Source organism: Micropterus dolomieu, linkage group LG12, assembly GCF_021292245.1.
Source record: "Micropterus dolomieu isolate WLL.071019.BEF.003 ecotype Adirondacks linkage group LG12, ASM2129224v1, whole genome shotgun sequence".
Classification (NCBI taxonomy): Eukaryota; Metazoa; Chordata; class Actinopteri; order Centrarchiformes; family Centrarchidae; genus Micropterus; species Micropterus dolomieu.
This window is the reverse complement of record NC_060161.1, coordinates 19967743-19989283: the sequence shown is the minus strand read 5'-3', so window position 1 is coordinate 19989283 and position 21541 is coordinate 19967743. Positions and strand designations below refer to the sequence as shown.

At 38.1% G+C, this 21541-nt stretch overlaps 2 protein-coding genes across 5 annotated transcripts in view; both read right to left on the bottom strand.

The window, feature by feature from the left end:
- Window positions 1-2016: 2016 nt before the first annotated feature.
- LOC123980506 lies at window positions 2017-13828 on the bottom strand. Its single transcript, XM_046064922.1, has 21 exons — window positions 13766-13828; window positions 13596-13676; window positions 13418-13517; window positions 13220-13335; window positions 12843-12913; window positions 12630-12758; window positions 10033-10128; window positions 9803-9934; window positions 9588-9710; window positions 9425-9462; window positions 9184-9224; window positions 8297-8396; window positions 8099-8214; window positions 7293-7363; window positions 7079-7207; window positions 5901-5996; window positions 5671-5802; window positions 5456-5578; window positions 5293-5330; window positions 3979-4019; window positions 2017-3876 (listed from the first exon to the last, which is right to left on the bottom strand). The coding sequence occupies exons 2-21, from the start codon at window positions 13642-13644 to the stop codon at window positions 2690-2692; spliced, it is 2928 nt and encodes a 975-aa protein (XP_045920878.1). The 5' UTR covers window positions 13645-13676; window positions 13766-13828; the 3' UTR covers window positions 2017-2689.
- A 1346-nt stretch (window positions 13829-15174) lies between these two features.
- Window positions 15175-21541, bottom strand: part of LOC123980507 (hepatoma-derived growth factor-related protein 2-like) — a 10781-nt gene continuing 4414 nt past the window's right edge. For 2 of the 4 annotated variants that reach the window (XM_046064924.1, XM_046064923.1), the window contains 6 exons: window positions 19211-19306; window positions 18981-19112; window positions 18764-18886; window positions 18601-18638; window positions 18055-18095; window positions 15175-17950 (listed from right to left, as the gene is read on the bottom strand). In XM_046064924.1, the coding sequence (XP_045920880.1) occupies window positions 16092-17950; window positions 18055-18095; window positions 18601-18638; window positions 18764-18886; window positions 18981-19112; window positions 19211-19306 (2289 nt within the window). In that variant the 3' untranslated portion in view covers window positions 15175-16091. Of the gene's footprint in view, window positions 17951-18054; window positions 18463-18600; window positions 18639-18763; window positions 18887-18980; window positions 19113-19210; window positions 19307-21541 lie in introns of all 4 variants that reach the window. The other 2 variants (XM_046064925.1, XR_006827514.1) reach the window with 2 other exon arrangements.

The following is a 21541-nucleotide window of genomic DNA, read 5'->3' as shown; positions in this document are numbered from 1 at the left end:
ACTATTGATTAATTAATAAATATTGATATGTTTACTTATTGAGGAAATATGTTTCTTATACAATATTTTACTTGACCTCTGTGAAGATTCCTAGTCATCCAGGTCATAGTTATCCAAGGAAGCTTAAAATCAAGGAGAACTGCACTGGGCTGAAGAGACTGGAAGATGCTTCACCTCTCACCTGAGTTCATTTTAAGAGCTAAAGAAGCCTGAAGAGAGGCAAAATGTCTTCTAGTATCTTCAAGACCAGCTCTCCTTGATTTTTAATTTAACTGTTTTCTTTTCAAGACCAGACTGATAGGAATCACAGTTTTCCAGTTTAAAACACCAAAGAAATTCTTATAAACTGAGACTGGTTGGATTAAGTCTTAACATCAAGTCAACATAAACAGTATATATATATATCATTAAAATCGAAACACATTATAAAGATTAAAATGTGAAATATCTGCAGTGATTACTTTTTTATATATATATATAGTTATATCATTGAACTGCCAAGGAGAAGCAAGAGACAAAGAGTATGTAATTGTTGGTTTGGTCATTGTGATTTCAAAATTGCAAAGTATCAAGTTAAAAAAAGAAGCTTATGGATCATATTGATCTTGTTCCAACTCTGAAATCTATAATTAACAAGCCCAGCCCTTTTCTGTGTCACTTAAATCAGTTTTCATTGCATATTTTATTCCATCGCATAGCTTGTTCTAGTGCATCAAACCAAGGGTGTAGAATTTAGCAGATGATCAGGGATGTTGCATGTCCCTATATCCTGCAATCCTTGTCCAGCAGTCTGTTGTCTCTTACTCTTGCTGTCTGGTGGGCTGAGTGTTTATGCTTAAACAAGGTTTTTCATGGCACAAATTGAGGCGGAGGCGGTACCATCTAGATCACGTGCACACACATGCATGTGTACCGTGTCTAAAATTGGCTCAAGCAAACACTTTTTACAAGCAACAAGTTATAATAATTATATGTGGAAGAAAATAACAATGATCACGTTAAAGCATATTTAATAAAAAGTAAAGGTGCCCTGTTCAACATTAAATCAAAAACAACAAAAAGCTAAGGTGTTAATTTACACACTTAACAAAAAGCAAGATGTTCAAGTCAAATCAAATATAACATCAGCTACTGTTTTCATTTATAGTTCACAGGGTCCTCTTGCAGTATAGCTGATGTCAAGGATATTAAATGTTCTCTATGACCCCCAGGTGTTTATAATATTTCCTTACACATACTGTGCTTTCAATGTAAACATGATGATCTCAGGTTAAACTAGTAGAATTAAGATAAAAACATAATAATAATCCTAAACACATCTGGTGTTTTCAATACCAGACTTTGCTCCCAAATGCAACAATTTTGGTGATTATTAATGTGAAGGACAAGTAACATTTAACTGTTCATACTCTGACACAACTTTAGCATTTTGTCCAATGCTAATATCATATTTATATCATACACACTTGCTTGTTGTAATTTTAATCATGTTGTTTTTGTCTGCAATGCACACACGACATCTAAAAGGCAGCCCTCTTCTGTTGTCCTTTTTTCTCATTAAAGGAGTTTTTGAAGGTTTTTGCTTGAGGTTTTGGGCAATATAAACAAAACTGACTTGACTTGAAGCTTGACTTCTCTGACTGTTTTACACAAAACACAAAAACAGTGTCCAAGAATTTATTTAGTTTTTTTTAAAATATATATTATTAGATTTTTAAATCACCACTAGAATTGTGTAAACGACATGAAGGGAAATGACAAAACAATTGTTTGGTTCAAAGTGATTAACATAAAGTCTAATGTAATCCTCACACAATCTTTTGTCTGAAATAACATTAGATGTTACAGTAATGCCATCTTTTTATACAGTATATCTCTCAACAATTTAACAAAAACATTTTTTAAATAAAATTAATTAATTGAATACAGTTAAGACATTATTCAACTGTATAATTGTAAATTTGAAGAAAGTAAGAAAAGACGAAAACAAAATATAAAACAAAACATAAAATCACATTCTGTGAAAGTGATTTTATTAAAGTCAGTTTCCATTGTGTAACTTTCTCTTACAGACTGAACCCTCATTCTCATTAAGCCTTTTACATTTGCAGCTATTTACACAAAATCAATCCTGCTGAAAAAAAAAAAAAACTGAATCAGACTGAAGAAACAAAATAACATCAAAGTACAAAAAGAAACTCAAATGGCATTAACCAAAAAGATTAAATGGAAAATATTCAGTAATACAATTACTCAATCTGTAAGTACAATCCTGTGCATCAACACAGTAACAAGCAGCCTCATAAAAGAACAATCTGACTTATTCTGAACAAGGTATGTATTTCATCTTAATCTGACTCTGAGGCCCGGTCTGCATTTTTCCGTCTTTTACAAGAAGAATAAAAACACCCAGTAGTTTTTTTTCCTTTTGTTTTTTCCGCTCTGTGTTGCTTCAGTGGGGAGGAGATATCCCACCATTTTCTTTTTGTATGATGTCTTTTTTTCAATGCAAGTTTCATTCCAACAGCTTGTTCTTGTGCTGCAGACGCTTTTAGCATTTTTCTGGCGTTGAACAGTTTGATTCATTTTTAATTACTCCTTTGGTCCAATATTTCTGTGGCTCTGGCGAAGGTGACACACTCAGATTTAAATCGCAAAAGTGATTATTTTGTACCCAAATGTTAATGCCTTAGGAGCTTCCTCCTACAGTTTGTATGCTTCTGTATGTTGTCTCACTTCTTTTTTGAATACCACCCTCAAATTCTTCCTCAGTTATCTTCACATAACATGATCTTGATTGCCCTGAACCACGTCTTCCTTCACTTGTATCTTCATGAAATTCATTTCTTGCCTTTGGTTGAGGATCACCATGTCTCGTCTTTTCAACACTGCTAACTTCCTGATTCTCTGTCAGGCTTCTGCTTCCTGACGATCCTGCTTGTCTAACAGAAGAGTCTGCTCTGTTTTGAATGTGTTCATCGTCCTGCTCTTTGGCTTGTTTCTCCACACAAACATCTTTATGTCTTGAATGTGTATCAGTGATTTTCTGTTCTGACTGGTTCTGTCTAATCTCGTCTAATCCTTCATTGTTCTGATCCTCTACATCCTGACCGTTATCATCTCTGCTCTTTTGTTCCTTGACTCTCTTAACATCCATCTTCTCCTTTCCCTGTTGCTCATGTTTTGTATTCGTGCTTCTGCTTATTTGTTCACACCCCGGATCATCTTGTCCAACTTCCTGTGTACCCCCCAGATCTTTGCTGATGTTTTGTTCATAGTCTTGATCCTCTACATTGCGGTCAAGGTATTTAGTCAAGGAGTTTCTCTTCTTCTCTGACTGTTCATCATCTCCAGTCTCTTCATCCTTGTAATCATGATTAATGTCTGGTCTCCTCTGTCTAACATCATCTGGTCTTCCACTGTCAGTGTCTCGATCCTCGACACTTTCTTCAAGTTGAGTTTCTCTAGATAAGGGTCCTCTCTTTCCCACCTCTGCATTTCCTCCCATGTCCTCCTCATCAGCTGTCACTATTTTCTGTTTTTCAGCCTGAGCATCTTGAAGATTACTTAAGTCATGTCTTTTCTCATTACACTCCTGATGCTTGTATGGTTTACTCTCCCTGGAATAAACTCCCTTGTTCTGACCTTCCACATTAAAGCAGGGCTCAGGTGATCGTCCCACTCCTCCAGACCAAACACCGACTGTGTCTTTAGTTCCTGTGTCTTTTTCTTCAGCCTCTGCATTTTCATTACCTGCTTCTGCTGCCCCCTCAACTTCCTCTATCTCTCTAATCTTTCCAGCATCTCCAAACTGCTCATAGATACCACTGGTAGCAGGTGGGAAGCCTCCAGGAGTGGACACCTCCGAGATGTCTTCTAAAATATGTATAAAATAAATTCAGGCAAAGTATCAAACAATTTTATGCAGTGATCCACAAAACACATAGGTAAGCATATTGAACATGTTTGACATCTTACCATTAGTTTTCCTGTAAAAGAGAAGATAAGCATTGCTGGATCTAGAGAGAGAAATGTGAAAAAATTACATTTTAAATACAGCAAAACATGCGGCTTGTGTTTAATAGAGGGGCTTTCTGTTGTGCATGTGCACAAGCAGGGACGTACTGGGACTGAAATTCAGCCCGGGACTTTAAGATGAAGAGGCCTTTTTACGCGAGTGCCCCAGGATTCTTTGCAGTTATTTTAATACTAATAGTGTTTTTGTGTTATAAAGAGAATCAGATTACACTAAAGACCTTCAAGAAACTTTAGTATGACACCTGCCTCCTCAGGTTGTATAAGCAAGTCAACACTGCACTGAACATGACCAGGTCAGCAAAACCTAATCTGGAACACAAGTCACAGTATACTACTAACTACCAGCATGCCATGTGCACAGTCAGTCAGATTGATAAAATAGTTACACATGCTCACACATACACACTCACATACTCAATGTATAAAAAATATAATCAAACACTACAATGCAGTCCAATAAAATAGAGATGTGTGTGTCTGTCCTCACTTTCAACTTTCCCTGGTTCAGCTTCCCCTGTGCTGGACACTGCCTCTGTTTACTGATTGTACAGCTATGCATATGCATAAGAAGAACATCAGTATTAAATATGACTAAGAATAATGCATTTGCTAATTCTATCTGTACTTCGCTCAGGTTATTATCTAGTATGTGGAACTATTGGCATTTTAGCCTAAATGTAAATATGTATTATTGTGCTCTACTTTTCCTGTGTCCTTAATAAAGCTTTGATTGATTGATTGATATGAACAATATGATACCCAGCCCTGCACACTGCCCCTGTACATGTCACTGTTTTTGTACTGGTTCCATTCTCCTCCTCCTGTTCTTCTTTCTCTTGCTGCTTTCCTTCCTGCTCCTTCTCCTCGTCTTCACTCCACATCAATATGACTGGAGTCATCATCAAGCTGACCGTCTGCATCACTGACCTTAACAGCTAATAGACATGCAGAGTTTCCTTGCTTATAGAAGGATGCACACACACACAGCGTTCCGCTGCAGCTGAGCAGCAGGCCAGCCCAGTCGCGGATCATAAAGTAAGACGTATGAAATTGAAAAATAAAACGCTTTGAACACTGGGCCAGTTCGGCCTGAAATGGACCGGCCGTTCGGGATTGTTCCTGGTATTCCCGATTGCCAGTCCACCCCTGTGCACAAGCATACTTATGTAGGTTTACAGTACATGCATGTCAACTATTTTGAACCTACCTGTGGATATACTCATGCAAAAACTCAAGAAGTAATAATTAACTTACTTCTCAGAGTTATCCACCTGGAACGGCTGGTAATCAAGCTGTTGATGAAAAGAAGCAAACATGAAATGATGAATCAGTTTTTTGCACTGTGATATGAAACTGTACAACAAAGTGGTTTTGGAGAAACGTTCAACAACACTGTAGTTAAAGTGATCAATCTTACCAAAGTGACCTTGTCATCATTGAATCGATACCAGCTCTCATCATCCTTGATTGTTGCCGTGTAACATCCACTTCTAAGATCTCCTAAATGATCCACAACTGCATACAGTTCATATGTCTGATTCTGATCACCAATGGAAGAAATAACAGACATTAGAAAAAGGAATTAGAAAGAAATGTGTTTTGATAAAATACTAAAATATACAGTGTATATACCTCTGGTATCTGTAGAGTGTGGGGAACATCCACAGTGCAGTTGACTTTGACATAAGTCATGTGACTGTAGTCAAACTCAAACCTCTTCAACAGCAGCATCAAAACCTCTGGATGATGCTTTATGACACATTTCTACATTAAAAACACAGTCCAAAGATGTTTTACCATGTTGTTATAAAATCCTTAAAACACCAGAAAAATCACAGAGTTCATGTTTCTTCATTACTCACATTAGTAGCATCAGATTTGGCGTCACACTCTTCACAGTACATCTGGTTTTCTCCGCTGAAAACAGAAGGTCTGAAATACGCCTCAATGCCATTCACCTGATAAAACCAAAGGCAGACAACCAACAATCAAGCTATACATAGAATTAATAAAGACAAGTCATAAAGCTGACTGAACAATAGTTTTACAGTTTAAAAAGACATCCTTTAATTCAATACAGAAAGCCTCTTGATTTTTATTTTAAGGTAAAACATTGAGTGATTTTGGTATAATTAAGATTGTTTAATGGCAAGATAGTGAGAGACACAGGTGGACGTGAAGAATATCAAGTACTTGGTCATCATTATTGGAAAGCATCAAAAGCAGAATTGAATCACCTCCCTGCTGACATCAGACAGTCTGACTCAGTTGAGTGCTTCAAATCGTATGACTCATCTTTTTACCTTAACTTTTAAGTAGTTTCTATATCATTACACCTTGTACCTGTTACTATTTACCTTCAGGAGGGTTGATCTCAATCTCAATGAATCTATCAAGCCTAGTACTTACAGTATATACCACATTTGTCAACAAGAATACTGTAAACTTTCAGAAAACCACTACATCTCTCTGTTTGTTTGCTCTCTGACAAGCATAGTTTAAGGATCCAAACTGTGTGTGAAGCCCCTTGAGGGAAATGTGTGATTTTGCATGAAATTGATTGACTTGAAGATGAGTTACAGCGTTGGTTGGAGTTAAGCCAGACGCATATACACTTTCATCTGCATACAAATGGTTGTTAAAGTACTGAATATTAAGGGTAATGTTATGTATTTATAACAACAGTCAACAGTCAACAGTAATGGACCAAGAAAGCCCTGTTACTGACAGCAAGAAGGCATCAAAAATCCTCCATGTTTCCAAACCTTTGAAAGCTGTTCATTCAAATTTTATTTTATGGTTAAGTGTGTTGGGGTACAATGTTAACATTCCATGTAAAGTTTATTTAAAATCTTTAGATGGACTGGATCTCACCCAACACATGCAACATTTCCCCGTTTTTGATATTTCACACATGTTAATGGTGTTTCACTCAACTGGCGAGATTTTGATTAAATGCAAATGAAATATTTAGTTTACTATAAATCTCCTGTCAACAGAAAAATGCTTCAGAGGTTGCTGCAGGTTGTTGGATTCTTACCACACTGTAGTTTTCTTTACCACAGGACTCCATTAATGCAAGAAGAAGATGCCAAAATCTCTCATCGTTGTCTTTCTCTGTACGACATTGAGAACAAATGTTCTTGTGTGTCAACAGCCCGCCGAAGATCTAAAAGAACAAAAACACAGGCAATCATAAACAAGTATTATTATTTAACTTACAGATTCCCTTCGATGTTGATGATGTGTTTTACCTGCGACGCCTCAGGACTGGTCAGACTTAAAATCTTCTCAAAGTACTCAGCAGCATCACGCTGTTCATACACTGAGGGGGGAAGAGCAGAAATCAGCATGTATTTCTTAAACCAAAAAAAGGCAATATTGACTTTTGGTTAACTTCTCTTAAGAGAAGTTGTTCCGGCTCAACACCCACTGCTACAATTATTATTACTATCATTAATAATACTATAATTGTTAGTACCATAATGCATTTTCTGTACCACTATACTGCTTTTACTGTTTGTATTTCTGTGTGGACGTTGTGTTGGCTGCTCTCCTCCCACCCGCCCTCTCTTGCCCTTTCTCTCTCTCTCTCTTTCTCTCTCCCTCACCCCCAACCAGTCGAGGCAGATGGCTGCCCACCCTGTTCAAGTTTTTTTTTTACCTTCTGAAAGGGAGTTTTCTCTTGCCTGATTCTCCAAGTGCCAGCTCATTGTGGTAATTGTTGAATGTCTGTAAATAATATTATAAAGACCTATCTATTTAAAAAGTGCCCTGAGACAACTTTTGTTATGAATTGGCGCTATATAAATAAAACTGAATTGAATTAAGAGGCAAAGAAACATAACTTTGGATGATTAAAGGGATAATCAGATATTTTCTCTCTGTGAGTCTTAAATGACTGCATGGTAACACGTCTGGTGCACAGAATGCAGATCTAAATCAAGACCATAATTTAAGATACCTTAATGTAAACTGTCAATGTCCGGCATAAATAGGTTTGGTCCACGGGTGTCCTGTTCAAATACTGTGTTGTTCTGTGTGCTAACTCATACTGTACCTCTGTCGATCCCCAGCGTCTTTGTGATGTTAAAGGTGTAAGCTGTGTATCTTTTTAAGTCATCAAACAGTTGTTTAAGATCATGATCAATAGGGCCAGGAGTTTCACTGGTGGGCCTGAACAAGGATAGGACATGGTTATAAGACATAAAAAGGTTTTAATGAATCACATGACATGAACTTGGACTTTGAAACAAACCTTTCCACAGCTTCTCTGAAGTCTTTGGTCATGAACAGCACCTGCAGCACACTGTTCAGGTAACATGTTGCTCCTTGGTTTAACAAACCGTGGTACTTTGCTGCTGGGAGGAGAATATCAATAATTCTTGAAATTTGTCTTAATAAATTTAATGTGGATGAAAAAACAGCCTGCAAGTGCAATAACAGGTTTACTTTTCTGATTACCTTCCCAGTCTTCAATCATGTTTTGTCTCACTAAACCTTCATTGTCCTGATGCTCCTCATCTCTTCAAGGATTGAAGTGTGACATCGCCTTCCAGACCCTCCTGTGGCCTCCTCTGTCTAACATCATCTGGTCTTTTTACTGTCAGTGTCCCGATCCTCAACACTTTCTTCAAGTTGAGTTTCTCTAGATAAGGGTCCTCTCTTTCCTGCCTCTGCATTTCCTCCCATGTCCTCCTCATCATCCATCATTATTTTCCCCTCATCTCTCTGTTTTACAGCCTGAGCATCTTGAAGATAACACAAGTCATTTCTTTCCTCATTTCACTCCTGATGCTTGTATGGTTTGAACTCCCTTGTCTTGACCCTCTACTTAAAACAGGGCTCAGGTGATCACCCCACTGCTCTAGACACAAAAGTGACTGTGTCTTTAGTTTCTGTTTCTTCAGTGTCATTACCTGCTTCTGCTGTCCCCTAAACCTCCTCTCTCTCTCTAATCTTTCCAGCATCATGACACTGCTCATAGTTATCACTGGGAGCAGATGGGAAGCCTCCAGGAGTAGACACCTCCCGGATGTGTTCAGTACAAGACCGTGGTACAAATTAAGGAAAAGTACCAAACAATTTGATGCAGTCATTCACAGTACACAACAGTTAATGTAATGAACATGTTTGACATCTTACCATTAGTTTTCCTGTAAAAGAGAAGGTAAGCACTGCTGGATCTAGAGAGAGAAATGTGAATATAAAGGAAGTTTTAAATATAGCAAAATGTCTGGCTTGTGTTTAATAGAGGTGATTTCTCTTGTGCATGTGCACAAGCATACTTATGTAGGTTTACAGTACATTCATGTGAACTATTATGAACCTACCTGTGGATATACTCATGCAAATACTCAAGAAGTAATAATAAACTAAAACTTACTTCTCAGAGTTATCCACCTGGCACGGCTGGTAATCAAGCTGTTGATGAAAAGAAGCAAACATGAATTGATGAATCAGTTTTTTGCACTGTGATATGAAACTGTACAACAAAGTGGTTTTGGAGAAACGTTCAACAACACTGTAGTTAAAGTGATCAATCTTACCAAAGTGACCTTGTCATCATTGAATCGATACCAGCTCTCATCATCCTTGATTGTTGCCGTGTAACATCCACTTCTAAGATCTCCTAAATGATCCACAACTGCATACAGTTCATACGTCTGATTCTGATCACCAGTGGAAGAAATAACAGACATTAGAAAAAGGAATTAGAAAGAAATGTGTTTTGATAAAATACTGAAATATACAGTGTATATACCTCTGGTATCTGTAGAGTGTAGGGAACATCCACAGTGCAGTTGACTTTGACATAAGTCATGTGACTGTAGTCAAACTCAAACCTCTTCAACAGCAGCATCAAAACCTCTGGATGATGCTTTATGACACATTTCTACATTAAAAACACAGTCCAAAGATGTTTTACCATGTTGTTATAAAATCCTTAAAACACCAGAAAAATCACAGAGTTCATGTTTCTTCATTACTCACATTAGTAGCATCAGATTTGGCGTCACACTCGTCACAGTACATCTGGTTTTCTCCGCTGAAAACAGAAGGTCTGAAATACGCCTCAATCCCATTCACCTGATAAAACCAAAGGCAGACAACCAACAATCAAGCTGTACATAGAATTACATTACAAGACATCCTTTAATTCTATACAGAAACCTGACTTGTTTGATTTTTATTTTTAGGTAAAACATTGAGTGATATTGGTATAATTTAAATTGTTTAATGGCAAGATAGTGAGAGACACTGGTGGACGTGAAGAATATCAAATACTTGGTCGTATCATCATTTAAAACAAGTCTGTGATTAAGAAGTGATGATTGGAAAGCATTAAAAGCACAATGTATGTCAGATGTTGACATACAACTACCTGAATTTTACCTTAACTTTAAGGAAGTTGCTTATTCATACATCAGACCTTCTACCTGTTCCTGTTGACCTTCAGGAGGGTCGGTCTCAGTCTCAATGAATCTATAAAGCCTAGTACTTACAGTCCACGTTTATCCTGCTGACGAGAACACTAAACTTTCAAAAAATCTCTCTAACTCTGTTTGTTTGTTGTCCCACAATATGATCATCCAAGCTATGTGTAAAGCTCCTTGAGGGAAATGTGTGATTTGTGATATTAGGCTAAATACACAAAATTACACAGCTGTACCTCCCTGTGAAGCCCACTGACCTCAGTATGCTGGGTTCCCTACAGGACTACCTGGCTGATATAAAAAATAGATGTCAAATAATTTTCTTAAGCTAAATTCCAACAAAACAGAAATCCTTGTTATCGGGCACCAACATATCACAGAACAAATACTGTCATCTACTGGCTACCTGTCACAATATATCTAGCTGTTTGCAAGAGATATTGGTGTCTTGGTGGCAGTTTATGTTTTGAGCAAGACATCAACAAGGTGTCCATGTTTTTATTAACTCAGAAATATTGCAAAAATAAGATCTACTATAAATTCAAGAGATGCAGAAACTGTTGTACTTGCGTTTATTTCCTCACGTCTTGATTGTTGCAATAGTCTTTTCTCCTGTCTTAATCAAAAATCCCTGAAATGACTACAGACTGTGCACAACTCAGCTGCTCTGCTTTTAACCAGAACCAAGAGGCATGATCATATGTTTGACACCTGTTTTATACTCTTTAGATTGGCTCCCTGTTTCTTTTAGGATTGATTTTAGGATCTTATTGATTACCTTTCAGGCTCTCCATGGCCTTGCTCTAGATTGTATTATAGATATTTTAACTCTTTATAAACGTTTGTGGAGTTTGAGATCTTCAGGTTGGTGTCTCTTGTGTCTTCCAGCACTTTCTAGATTTGTTCGATAAGTGTTTAATAAATAAAGTTTATTATTATTATCATTATAAAACTGACTTGACTTGAAGATGAGTTACAGCTTTAGTTGGAGTGGAACCAGATGCATAATTACATCTGCATAAAAATGGATGTTTAAGTAGCCTAGGAAGAATAATGTTACGTATTTATAATGTAAACAGTAATGGACCAAGTAAAACCCTGTGAAAGCCTTTTGTTCACATTTCAATATATGATCAAGTAGCCTACTGTATGTTGGTGGACCATGTTTATTCTCCATTTAAAGTTTATCTTAAACTTTTAGGCGGACTGGGTCTCATCCAGTGTTGGGCAGGTTACTCAGAAATTGTAACATATTACTAGTTACTTAATACTCCTTTAAAACGTAGGGTACACGTCGTTACATTACTATATTACTTTCACTATGACCCCTTCCTTCACTCCCAAACAAAGCAGTCTCTCCCGATTTTATCATCTTCATAACGCAGCAAAGTGTATTTACAAAACATATAGCCTGAGCGTTTCTTAATAAAATATAATAAAGCAAGTAAAGCCATACTTATAGGCTACATTTTTCTGCATATGTAGCCTACTTATAAGAGCAGTAGCCTATTATTCAGAATTAAAAAAAAACCTGTTGTTGTTTTTTCCTTGCACGCCACTCTCTCTCGACTAGTGTATGCATCACTGGCAGTAGGTGCCGGAGTTTCTTTCTGTAAGTTTCACGTTGCTGTGCTGCTTCAGCAGATGCATCAATGATTAGATGAAAAAATGTTCACAGTTGAAAACATTTTGCTGGTCGCAGAGTTTACAACGGACTACAATGTTCTTTGCATCTTAGACTGTGACACAAGATTTGGCAGTAGCTACTTCCAGCTGGTGAAAGGACGCCTCTCTACCTCGTTCTCCTTTCATCCTTTAGCTGACAGCAGACTTGAACAACAAAGTCAGTGACGTAGTAAAGCAGCGTTACTTGGATTAGTAACTGTAATAACATAACTGTTTTGGAAATGTAATCCGTTACACTACTTAGTTACTGGGGAAAGTAGACTAATATTATTACAGTAACTGCCCAACACTGGTCTCATCCCTATTAGTATAATTTATATTCCCAGTTTTTAATATTTATTACATTGTTAATAGTGTTTCATTCAACTGAGGAGGTATTTCATTAAATGCAAATGGAATATTTAGTTTTCTGTATATCTCCTGTCAACAGAAAAATGCTTCAGAGTTTGCATGTTGTTGGATTCTTACCACACTGCAGGTTTCTTCACCACAGGAATCCAATAATGCAAGAGGAAGATGCCAAAATCTCTCATCGTTGTCTTTCTCTGTATGGCATTGAGAACACATGATCTTGTGCGTCAGCAGTCCGTGGAAGATCTAAAAGCACAAAAACAAAGATAATCATAAACAAGTATTATTATTTAACTTACAGATTCCCTTTGATATTGATGATGTCTTTACTTGCGACGCTTCAGGACTGGTCAGACTTAAAATCTTCTCAAAGTACTCAGCAGCATCACGCTGTTCATACACTGAGAGGGGAAGAGCAGAAATCAGTGTGTATTTCTTAAACACAAAAAAGCAGGGCTGACTTTTGGTTAACTTCTCTTAAGCAAAAAACAAACATCTGTATTATTAAAACAGTTATCAGATACTCTCATACTGTAGGCCTATGTTAACACATCAGGTCCACAGGATGCAGATCCAAATCACACATAAGACATTCAGCTATTTTAAGTCATCTTTATGTAAACTGATCAAATACCCCAAAAGTATGTTTTGACCACAGGTGTCCTGTTCAAATACTGTGTTGTTCTGTGTGCTAACTCATACTGTACCTTTGTCGATCCCCAGCGTCTTTGTGATGTTAAAGGTGTAAGCTGTGTATCTTTTTAAGTCATCAAACAGTTGTTTAAGATCATGATCAATAGGGCCAGGAGTTTCACTGGTGGGCCTGAACAAGGATAGGACATGGTTATGAGACATAAAAAGGTTTTAATGAATCACATGACATGAACTTGGACTTTGAAACAAACCTTTCCACAGCTTCTCTGAAGTCTTTGGTCATGAACAGCACCTGCAGCACACTGTTCAGGTAACATGTTGCTCCTTGGTTTAACAAACCGTGGTACTTTGCTGCTGGGAGGAGATTATTAATAGCCTAATTCTTGAAATTTATTTGAATAAAAAATGCTTAAAAGCGCATTTTCTGACCTGGAAAAGCATTGTAGAGAAACTGTCGACCATTTTCCCAAACATTCATTTTGAATTTTCAGTCTGCTCAGAGATTATCAACTGCAAAAGATTTTCTGGAAAACGACACTTTAGATTAGAAAACAGATGTAGACTAAATGCAGCACTAAAGGAAAAGATGATGAACTCACCTTCAGCTGGAAGTGTTTTGTTTTGTTGTGTCAGTATTTGCAAACAGGCAGCAAGAGTCTTTATGTCTGTCTTTAAAAATAAAGTCGGGACAGTTTCTCTTTCACTTGATGACTCACGTACTGAAATGATGCATTCATTGTTTGTCGGAAATATGACAATTAGAAACATTTAAAACAAGATTAAAATGTCACAACCTTAGCCTATATGTGTAGCTTTGTTCAGCTGTCATATGTGGAACGATTAGTAAGTAAAACTTATTAGCCTATTTTGACATATGTTTATTTCTATCTCTCATTTTGTTCAGTGTAAAAACATGGAGATATTTCTTTTTGAAATAAAACCCAGGCTGCCTTTTACTTAAGTGAAGTAGTGAATCATCTCATTTTCCTCAGTAAACTACAAACTGACTGCAAATGGAGCATAATGATTACTTAATATTATACTTAATATATATATTACTTACCATATAGCCAGATAAAACCTCATCCTCCAATACCAAACTCACTTGGAGCTGTAGAGTTGTACTGTGATGCATATTTCTATGAACACCACAAGAGACAGATTCATTCTATATAAAATAAATATATTCACAACACATAAACCCTATGTTCATATTCACATGTGTGTGTCTTAGGTACGCAGCTGAACAAAACTATAAATGAAAACTGACAGCAAGACTGTGTCATTGGGCATGTTTTTTTTTTTGCTTAAAACATGGAGGAAGTAAAGACTAAATGATGACATTAAGCTGTACCAACATGGTGTAGGCCTACATTGTTAACCTGTTCATTGTTCACTATATTCCCAGCAGCTGTAGTATCTGGAAATTCATCTCAAAATCCACATTCAAAACTATGGAAAAATAATTATAATTATTGACTATAAAAATATAATTTTATGAAATTAATCAACAAAATTGCACAATAATTTAAATGCAAAAAACATTATACAGTTTAGCCTCTAAAACAAAACCTGACTGTTCAGATGACATGTGGATTCCTGTAAATCTGCGAGATTGAAAGTGAAAATCAAATCTCAGTGCTCTTTCACAGTTACACAACACACTATATTCATGACTGCTTTATTTAGGCCAGGGCGGAGGCTTTCTGCTGGATCCTTTCAGAGATAATCAGCATCTCTCTGACTCCCAGCTGTCTGAGTTGGAGGCAGGTGTATTTATACCTCAAAGATATATTTCCTGGTACAAAGTGTTCTTTGAAAGTTAACATCATGATCTCAGGTGAGGTTTAATTAGTGGATCGAGGAACATGTGAAAGTTAGACCATGTAGAAGTGAGGGGAGGATTAATAACAATCCTAAACACATCTGGGGGTATGAATACCACACTCTGCCACCACAAGCAACACTTTTAGTAACTTTATATTTATTTATTTAGCTGACACTTTTATCAAAAGCGACTCACAATCGCTACATACGTCAGAGGTCACACGCCTCTGGAGCAACTTAGCATCTTGTTCGGGAACACAGGGGCAATGGATGTGTGTACTAGCGGGAACCAAAACAGGGACTCTTACACCAAATGCACGTGTCCACTGCACCATCACCACTTGAAACTCAATATCTTAAACTGTTTTACAATATAAAGAGCCCACACAGTGTGAGGTAATCTCTCCTAACACAATAACTTTTGACTTCTCACAAAAACAGCATGTCCAGTGTCCAAGCATTTATGTAATTTTTTTGTATTTATTTATATATATTTTATGTCACCATCAGAATTGTGCAAATGTCATAAAGTTACATGACAAAACAATATTTATGTTTCAAAGTGATAAACATAAATAAGCAACATTAATTTAAATTGAATTATTTCCTTACACAATTTCTTGTCTAAATTAATATTAGATGTTACATTGATGCCATCTTTTCTTACAAATCTTTCAACAATTTATAAAAACTTAAATTTAATTAAATTAAATAAATTTACACACTTTATTGTAAATTCCAAGAAAATAAGAAGCAACAAAAGAAAAAAAAAAGAATGATCATTCAGTCTCTGAATAATGATTTCAATCAATTAAATTTTGATTGTCTTACTTTCTTTTACAGACTGATGCAATAAATCAAGACTTGAATCTAAAACAACCCCCACTCTCATCACCCTCACTCAAATCTCCTTGATTTGTTAAATAGACTGGACATAAACTGCAGAACAGATTTCTGGCAAGTACAGTTGAATGTTGCTAGGTATCATTAAGCATCCATTAAAAATGAATTAAAGTACAATCTTGAGGATCACCACAATAAAAAGCAGCTTTGTAAAATAACATTCTGATTTAATCTGGAGAAAGTCTGTATTTTGTCTTAATCCGACTCTGAAGTCGGGTCTGCATTGTTCTTGCTTTTACAAGACAAAGGAAAACACCCAACAGGATTTTTGTGTTTGTTTTTTTCCTTTCTCTGTTTCTTCTTTAAGGCAGGCAAATGCCACCGTTTTCTTTTTTTCTTTTCACGTTTTATTTCAGCATCCTTCTCTTGTGTGTCGGAGACTTTTCGCTTTGTTCTGGCGTTTGGATCAACAGTACTGTGTGTCTCAATCTCCTCTTGTGTGTTTCCAGTGAAACTTTTGGTTTGATGTTTCTGTGGCTCTTGTGAAGTTGCCTCACTAAGTTTCATTTTACAAACACTTTCTGACAAAGTGACCTCTGCATTTATTTCTGGATCTGATTTTCTTTTAACATTTCCTCCTGGTCTTGACTGCTCTGGATTACGTCTTCCTTTGATTGTATTTTCATTAAATCCAGTTCTTGGATTTAAATCCGTCATTATTTTCCCCTGATGATTGATTGGTTTGCTGTTACTGGCATAAACTTGTTTGTTCCGATCCTCTACATTAAAGGAGGGCTCAGGTGATCGCCCCACTCCTCTTGGTTGAGGATCACCATGTCTCGTCTTTTCAACACTGCTAACTTCCTGATTCTCTGTCAGGCTTCTGCTTCCTGACGATCCTGTTCGTCTAACAGGAGAGTCTGTTCTGTTTTGAATGTGTTCATCCCTTTTATTTTCCTGCTCTTTGGCTTGTTTCACCACACAAACATCTTTATGTCCTGAATGTGTATAAGTGATTTTCTGTTCTGACTGGTTCTGTCTAATCTCGTCTAATCCTTCATTGTTCTGATCCTCTACATCCTGACCGTTATCATCTCCTCTATTTTGTTCCTTGCCTCTCTTAACTTCCATCTTCTCGTTTCCCTGTTGCTCATGTTTTGTATTCTTGCTGCTCTTCTTCTCTGACTGTTCATCATTTCCAGTCTTTCCATCCTTGTAATCATGATTAATATCAGGTCTCCTCTGTCTAACATCATCTGGTCTTCCACTGTCAGTGTCTCGATCCTCGACACTTTCTTCAAGTTGAGTTTCTCTAGATAAGGGTCCTCTCTTTCCTGCCTCTGCATTTCCTCCCATGTCCTCCTCATCATCCGCCATTATTTTCCCCTCATCTCTCTGTTTTTCAGCCTGAGCATCTTGAAGATTACAGAAGTCATTTCTTTCCTCATAACACTCCTGATGGTTGATTGGTTTTCTGTTACTGGCATAAACTTGTTTGTTCTGATCCTCTACATTAAAGGAGGGCTCAGGTGATCGCCCCACTCCTCTTGGTTGAGGATCACCATGTCTCGTCTTTTCAACACTGCTAACTTCCTGATTCTCTGTCAGGCTTCTGCTTCCTGACGATCCTGCTTGTTTAACAGGAGAGTCTGCTCTGTTTTGAATGTGTTCATCCCTTTTATTTTCCTGCTCTTTGGCTTGTTTCACCACACAAACATCTTTATGTCCTGAATGTGTATCAGTGATTTTCTGTTCTGACTTGTTCTGTCTAATCTCGTCTAATCCTTCATTGTTCTGATCCTCTACATCCTGACCGTTATCATCTCTGCTCTTTTGTTCCTTGTCTCTCTTAACATCCATCTTCTCCTTTCCCTGTTGCTCATGTTTTTTATTTCTGCTCTTGGTTCTCTGTGTACCCCGCAGATCTTCACTGATGTCCTGTCTAACATCGACAAATCCTTCATTTTCCTGATCCTCGACACTTGCCCCCTCAACCTCCTCTCTCTCTCTAATCTTTCCAGCTTCTTGGCGTTGCTCATTGATATGACTGGTAGCAGGCGGGAAGCCTCCAGGAGTGGACACCTCCCCGATGTCTTCAGTATCTGCAGCATGCACTGGAAAGTATGTATAAAATAAATTCATGCAAAGTACCAAACAATTTGATGCAGTTTTCCACAAAACACATCAGTTAGCATAATGAACATGTTTAATATCTTACCATTAGTTTTCCTGTAGAAGAGAAGATAAGCATCCCTGAATCTAGAGAGAGAAATGTGAAAAAAGGATGTTTTCAATACAACTAAATATGTGGCTTGTGTTTTATAGAGAGGATGTAGTATATTGAAAAAACAATTACTTCTGTATTTGTTTCTGAAGACAAGGTAAATACATAGATGAGAATTAGAATACCAGCAACTACGTACGCCAAACTTTTTCGTCATGTTTCTTCACCTGACTTCCTCCTTTGCTCCCGTCATTGTCCACTAGAGGTCGAAGCCTAACTATAAATGTACTAAAACTGCTGTATTTTTGGGAAGGACGGCCCGCTTTTTCACCCATCAGTGGGGCGGTGGGGTAAGTGGTAGCGTTTTGGACATTAGATCGAGGATTGGGTTGGAGAAACAGTCTGCGGTTCAGATTACAACACAGTGTAATACAGTACTTCAGCATGCTTAGGGGATTTATTCGTGTGAACTGTTACACATCTACATGTGAAGAAATAAACACAAACATTTATGGATAGATAAAAAGAACTAAAACTTACTTCTCAGAGTTATCCACCTGGCACGGCTGGTAATCAAGCTGTTGATGAAAAGAAGCAAACATGAATTGATGAATCAGTTTTTTGCACTGTGATATGAAACTGTACAACAAAGTGGTTTTGGAGAAACGTTCAACAACACTGTAGTTAAAGTGATCAGTCTTACCAAAGTGACCTTGTCATCATTGAATCGATACCAGCTGTCATCATCCTTGATTGTTGCCGTGTAATGTCCACTTCTAAGATCTCCTAAATGATCCACAACTGCATACAGTTCATATGTCTGATTCTGATCACCAGTGGAAGAAATGACAGACATTAGAAAAAAATGAATTAGAAAGAAATGTGTTTTGATAAAATACTGAAATATACAGTGTATATACCTCTGGTATCTGTAGAGTGTAGGGAACATCCACAGTGCAGTAGATTTTGACATAAGTCATGTGACTGTAGTCAAACTCAAACCTCTTCAACAGCAGCATCAAAACCTCTGGATGATGCTTTATGACACATTTCTACATTAAAAACACAGTCCAAAGATGTTTTACCATGTTGTTATAAAATCCTTAAAACACCAGAAAAATCACAGAGTTCATGTTTCTTCATTACTCACATTAGTAGCATCAGATTTGGCGTCACACTCGTCACAGTACATCTGGTTTTCTCCGCTGAAAACAGAAGGTCTGAAATACGCCTCAATCCCATTCACCTGATAAAACCAAAGGCAGACAACCAACAATCAAGCTGTACATAGAATTAATAAAGACAAGTCATTAAAAACATCAAGTGACATAAAAGCTGACTGAACAATAGTTTTACAGTTTAAAAAGACATAATTTAATTCAATACAGAAAGCCTCTTGATTTTTATTTTAAGGTAAAACATTGAGTTATTTTGGTATAATTAAGATTGTTTAATGGCAAGAGACACAGGTGAACATGAAGAATATCAAGTACTTGGTCGTATCATCATTATTGGAAAGCATCAAAAGCAGAATTGAATCACCTCCCTGTTGACATCAGACATCAGTCTGACTCAGTTGAGTGCTTCAAATCGTATCACTCATCTTTTTACCTTAACTTTTAAGTAGTTTCTATATCATTACACCTTGTACCTGTTACTATTTACCTTCAGGAGGGTTGATCTCAAATCTCAATGAATCTATCAAGCCTAGTACTTACAGTATATACCACGTTTGTCAACAAGAATACTGTAAACTTTCAGAAAACCACTACATCTCTCTGTTTGTTTGTTCTCCCATAATCATATGAGCATTCACACTGTGTGTAAAGCTCCTTGAGAGAAATGTGTGATTTGTGATATTAGGCTAAATACACTGAACAAAATTATAAAAGCAACCCTTTTGTTCACAAATCTGTCAATTTGTATCCTATTTATCCTTTGCCGAGATAATCCATCCACCTTACAGGTGTGGCATATCAAGATGCTGATCAGACAGCCTGGGTGTTGCACAGGTGTGTCTTAGGCTGGCCACAATAAAAAGCCACTCGAGAATGTGCAGTTCCATCACACAGCACAATGCCACATATGTTGCAAGTTTTGAGGGAGCGTGCAATTGGCATGCAGACTGCAGGAATGTCCACCAGAGCTGTTGCCCGTGAATTGAATGTTCATTTCTCTACTATAAGCTGTCTCCAAAGGCATTGAAGTACAGGTTTAGCAAGGGGGTGCGAGAAGCTAAACAACTGTATGCAGAGATGCTAAAGGACCAGTTCTCTGCAAGTGACGCCACTTCTTTCTGGAGGGGTTCACACAGATCACTAACTATAAATCCAGTCCCCCACTCCATCAACGACTCTCGCCTGGCAAATGAGATGAACCAGTTCTACTGCCGCTTTGAGAGTGACCCCTCCACTCAGCTTCAGCCCCAGTCCACCATCTCCTCCTCCCACTACTCAGAGTTGGCCAGCTCCACCCCCTCCCCTCCTCTCTCCATCTCAGAGGGGGAAGTCAACAGACTATTCAGGAGGCAGAAACCCCACAAAGCAGCTGGGCCGGACTCTGTCTCCCCATCCACCCTGAAGCACTGCGCTGATCAGCTGTCTCCTGTGTTCCCAGACATTTTTAACACCTCACTGGACACCGTTCAAAAAACTCCTAAAAACCCTCCTCTTCACAAAGGCATTCAACCCTGAATGACTTTTTGTTGCTCTGTCTCTACAATTATGTGTAAAGCGTCCTTGGGTCTCGTGAAAGGCGCTATATAAATATAAGTTATTATCACTGGAGACATGCCATTTGCCCGCCTGCTTCAAAGCCTCCACCATCATCCCTGTCCCCAAAAAACCAAGGACCACAGGACGACTTCAGACCCGTCGCCCTGACCTCTGTGGTTATGAAGTCCTTGTGTTGTCCTACCTAAATCCACAGAACCACTCCTGGACCCCCTGCAGTTCGCCTACAGAGCCAACAGGCCTGTAGATGATGCAGTAAACATGGCCCTTCACTACATCCTCCAGCACCTGGACTCCCCAGGAACCTACGCCAGGATCCTGTTTGTAGATTTCAGCTCTTCTTTCAATGCCATCATCCCGGCCCTGCTGCAGGACAAGCTCTCTCAGATTAACGTGCCTGACTCCACCTGCAGGTGGATCACTGACTTCCTCACGGACAGGAAGCAGCATGTGAAGATGGGAAAAAATGTTTCTGACTCCAGGACCATCAGCACCGGTTCCCCTCAAGGCTGTGTTCTTAACCCCCTTCTCTTCTCCCTGTACACCAACAGCTGCACCTCCAGTCACCAGTCATTCATTGGGCTCATCTCAGTAGGGACGAGTCCGCCTACAGGTGGGAGATCGACCATCTGGTGACCTGGTGCAGCCAGAACAGTCTGGAGCTCAACGCTCTGAAGACCGTGGAGATGGTCGTGGACTTCAGAAAGAGCCCAGCCCCACCCTCCCCCATCATCCTGTGTGACTCCTCG

Excerpts from the sequence above, each read along its gene's own strand:
- LOC123980506 (XM_046064922.1), bottom strand. The coding sequence starts at position 13,644 with ATGAATGTTTGGGAAAATGGTCGACAGTTTCTCTACAATGCTTTTCCA. Across the intron at positions 9,463-9,587 it reads ATGATGACAAGGTCACTTTG|CTTGATTACCAGCCGTGCCA; the intron begins GTAAGATTGATC and ends TTTCATCAACAG. Across the intron at positions 9,225-9,424 it reads CAGGTGGATAACTCTGAGAA|ATCCAGCAGTGCTTACCTTC; the intron begins GTAAGTTTTAGT and ends TTCTCTCTCTAG.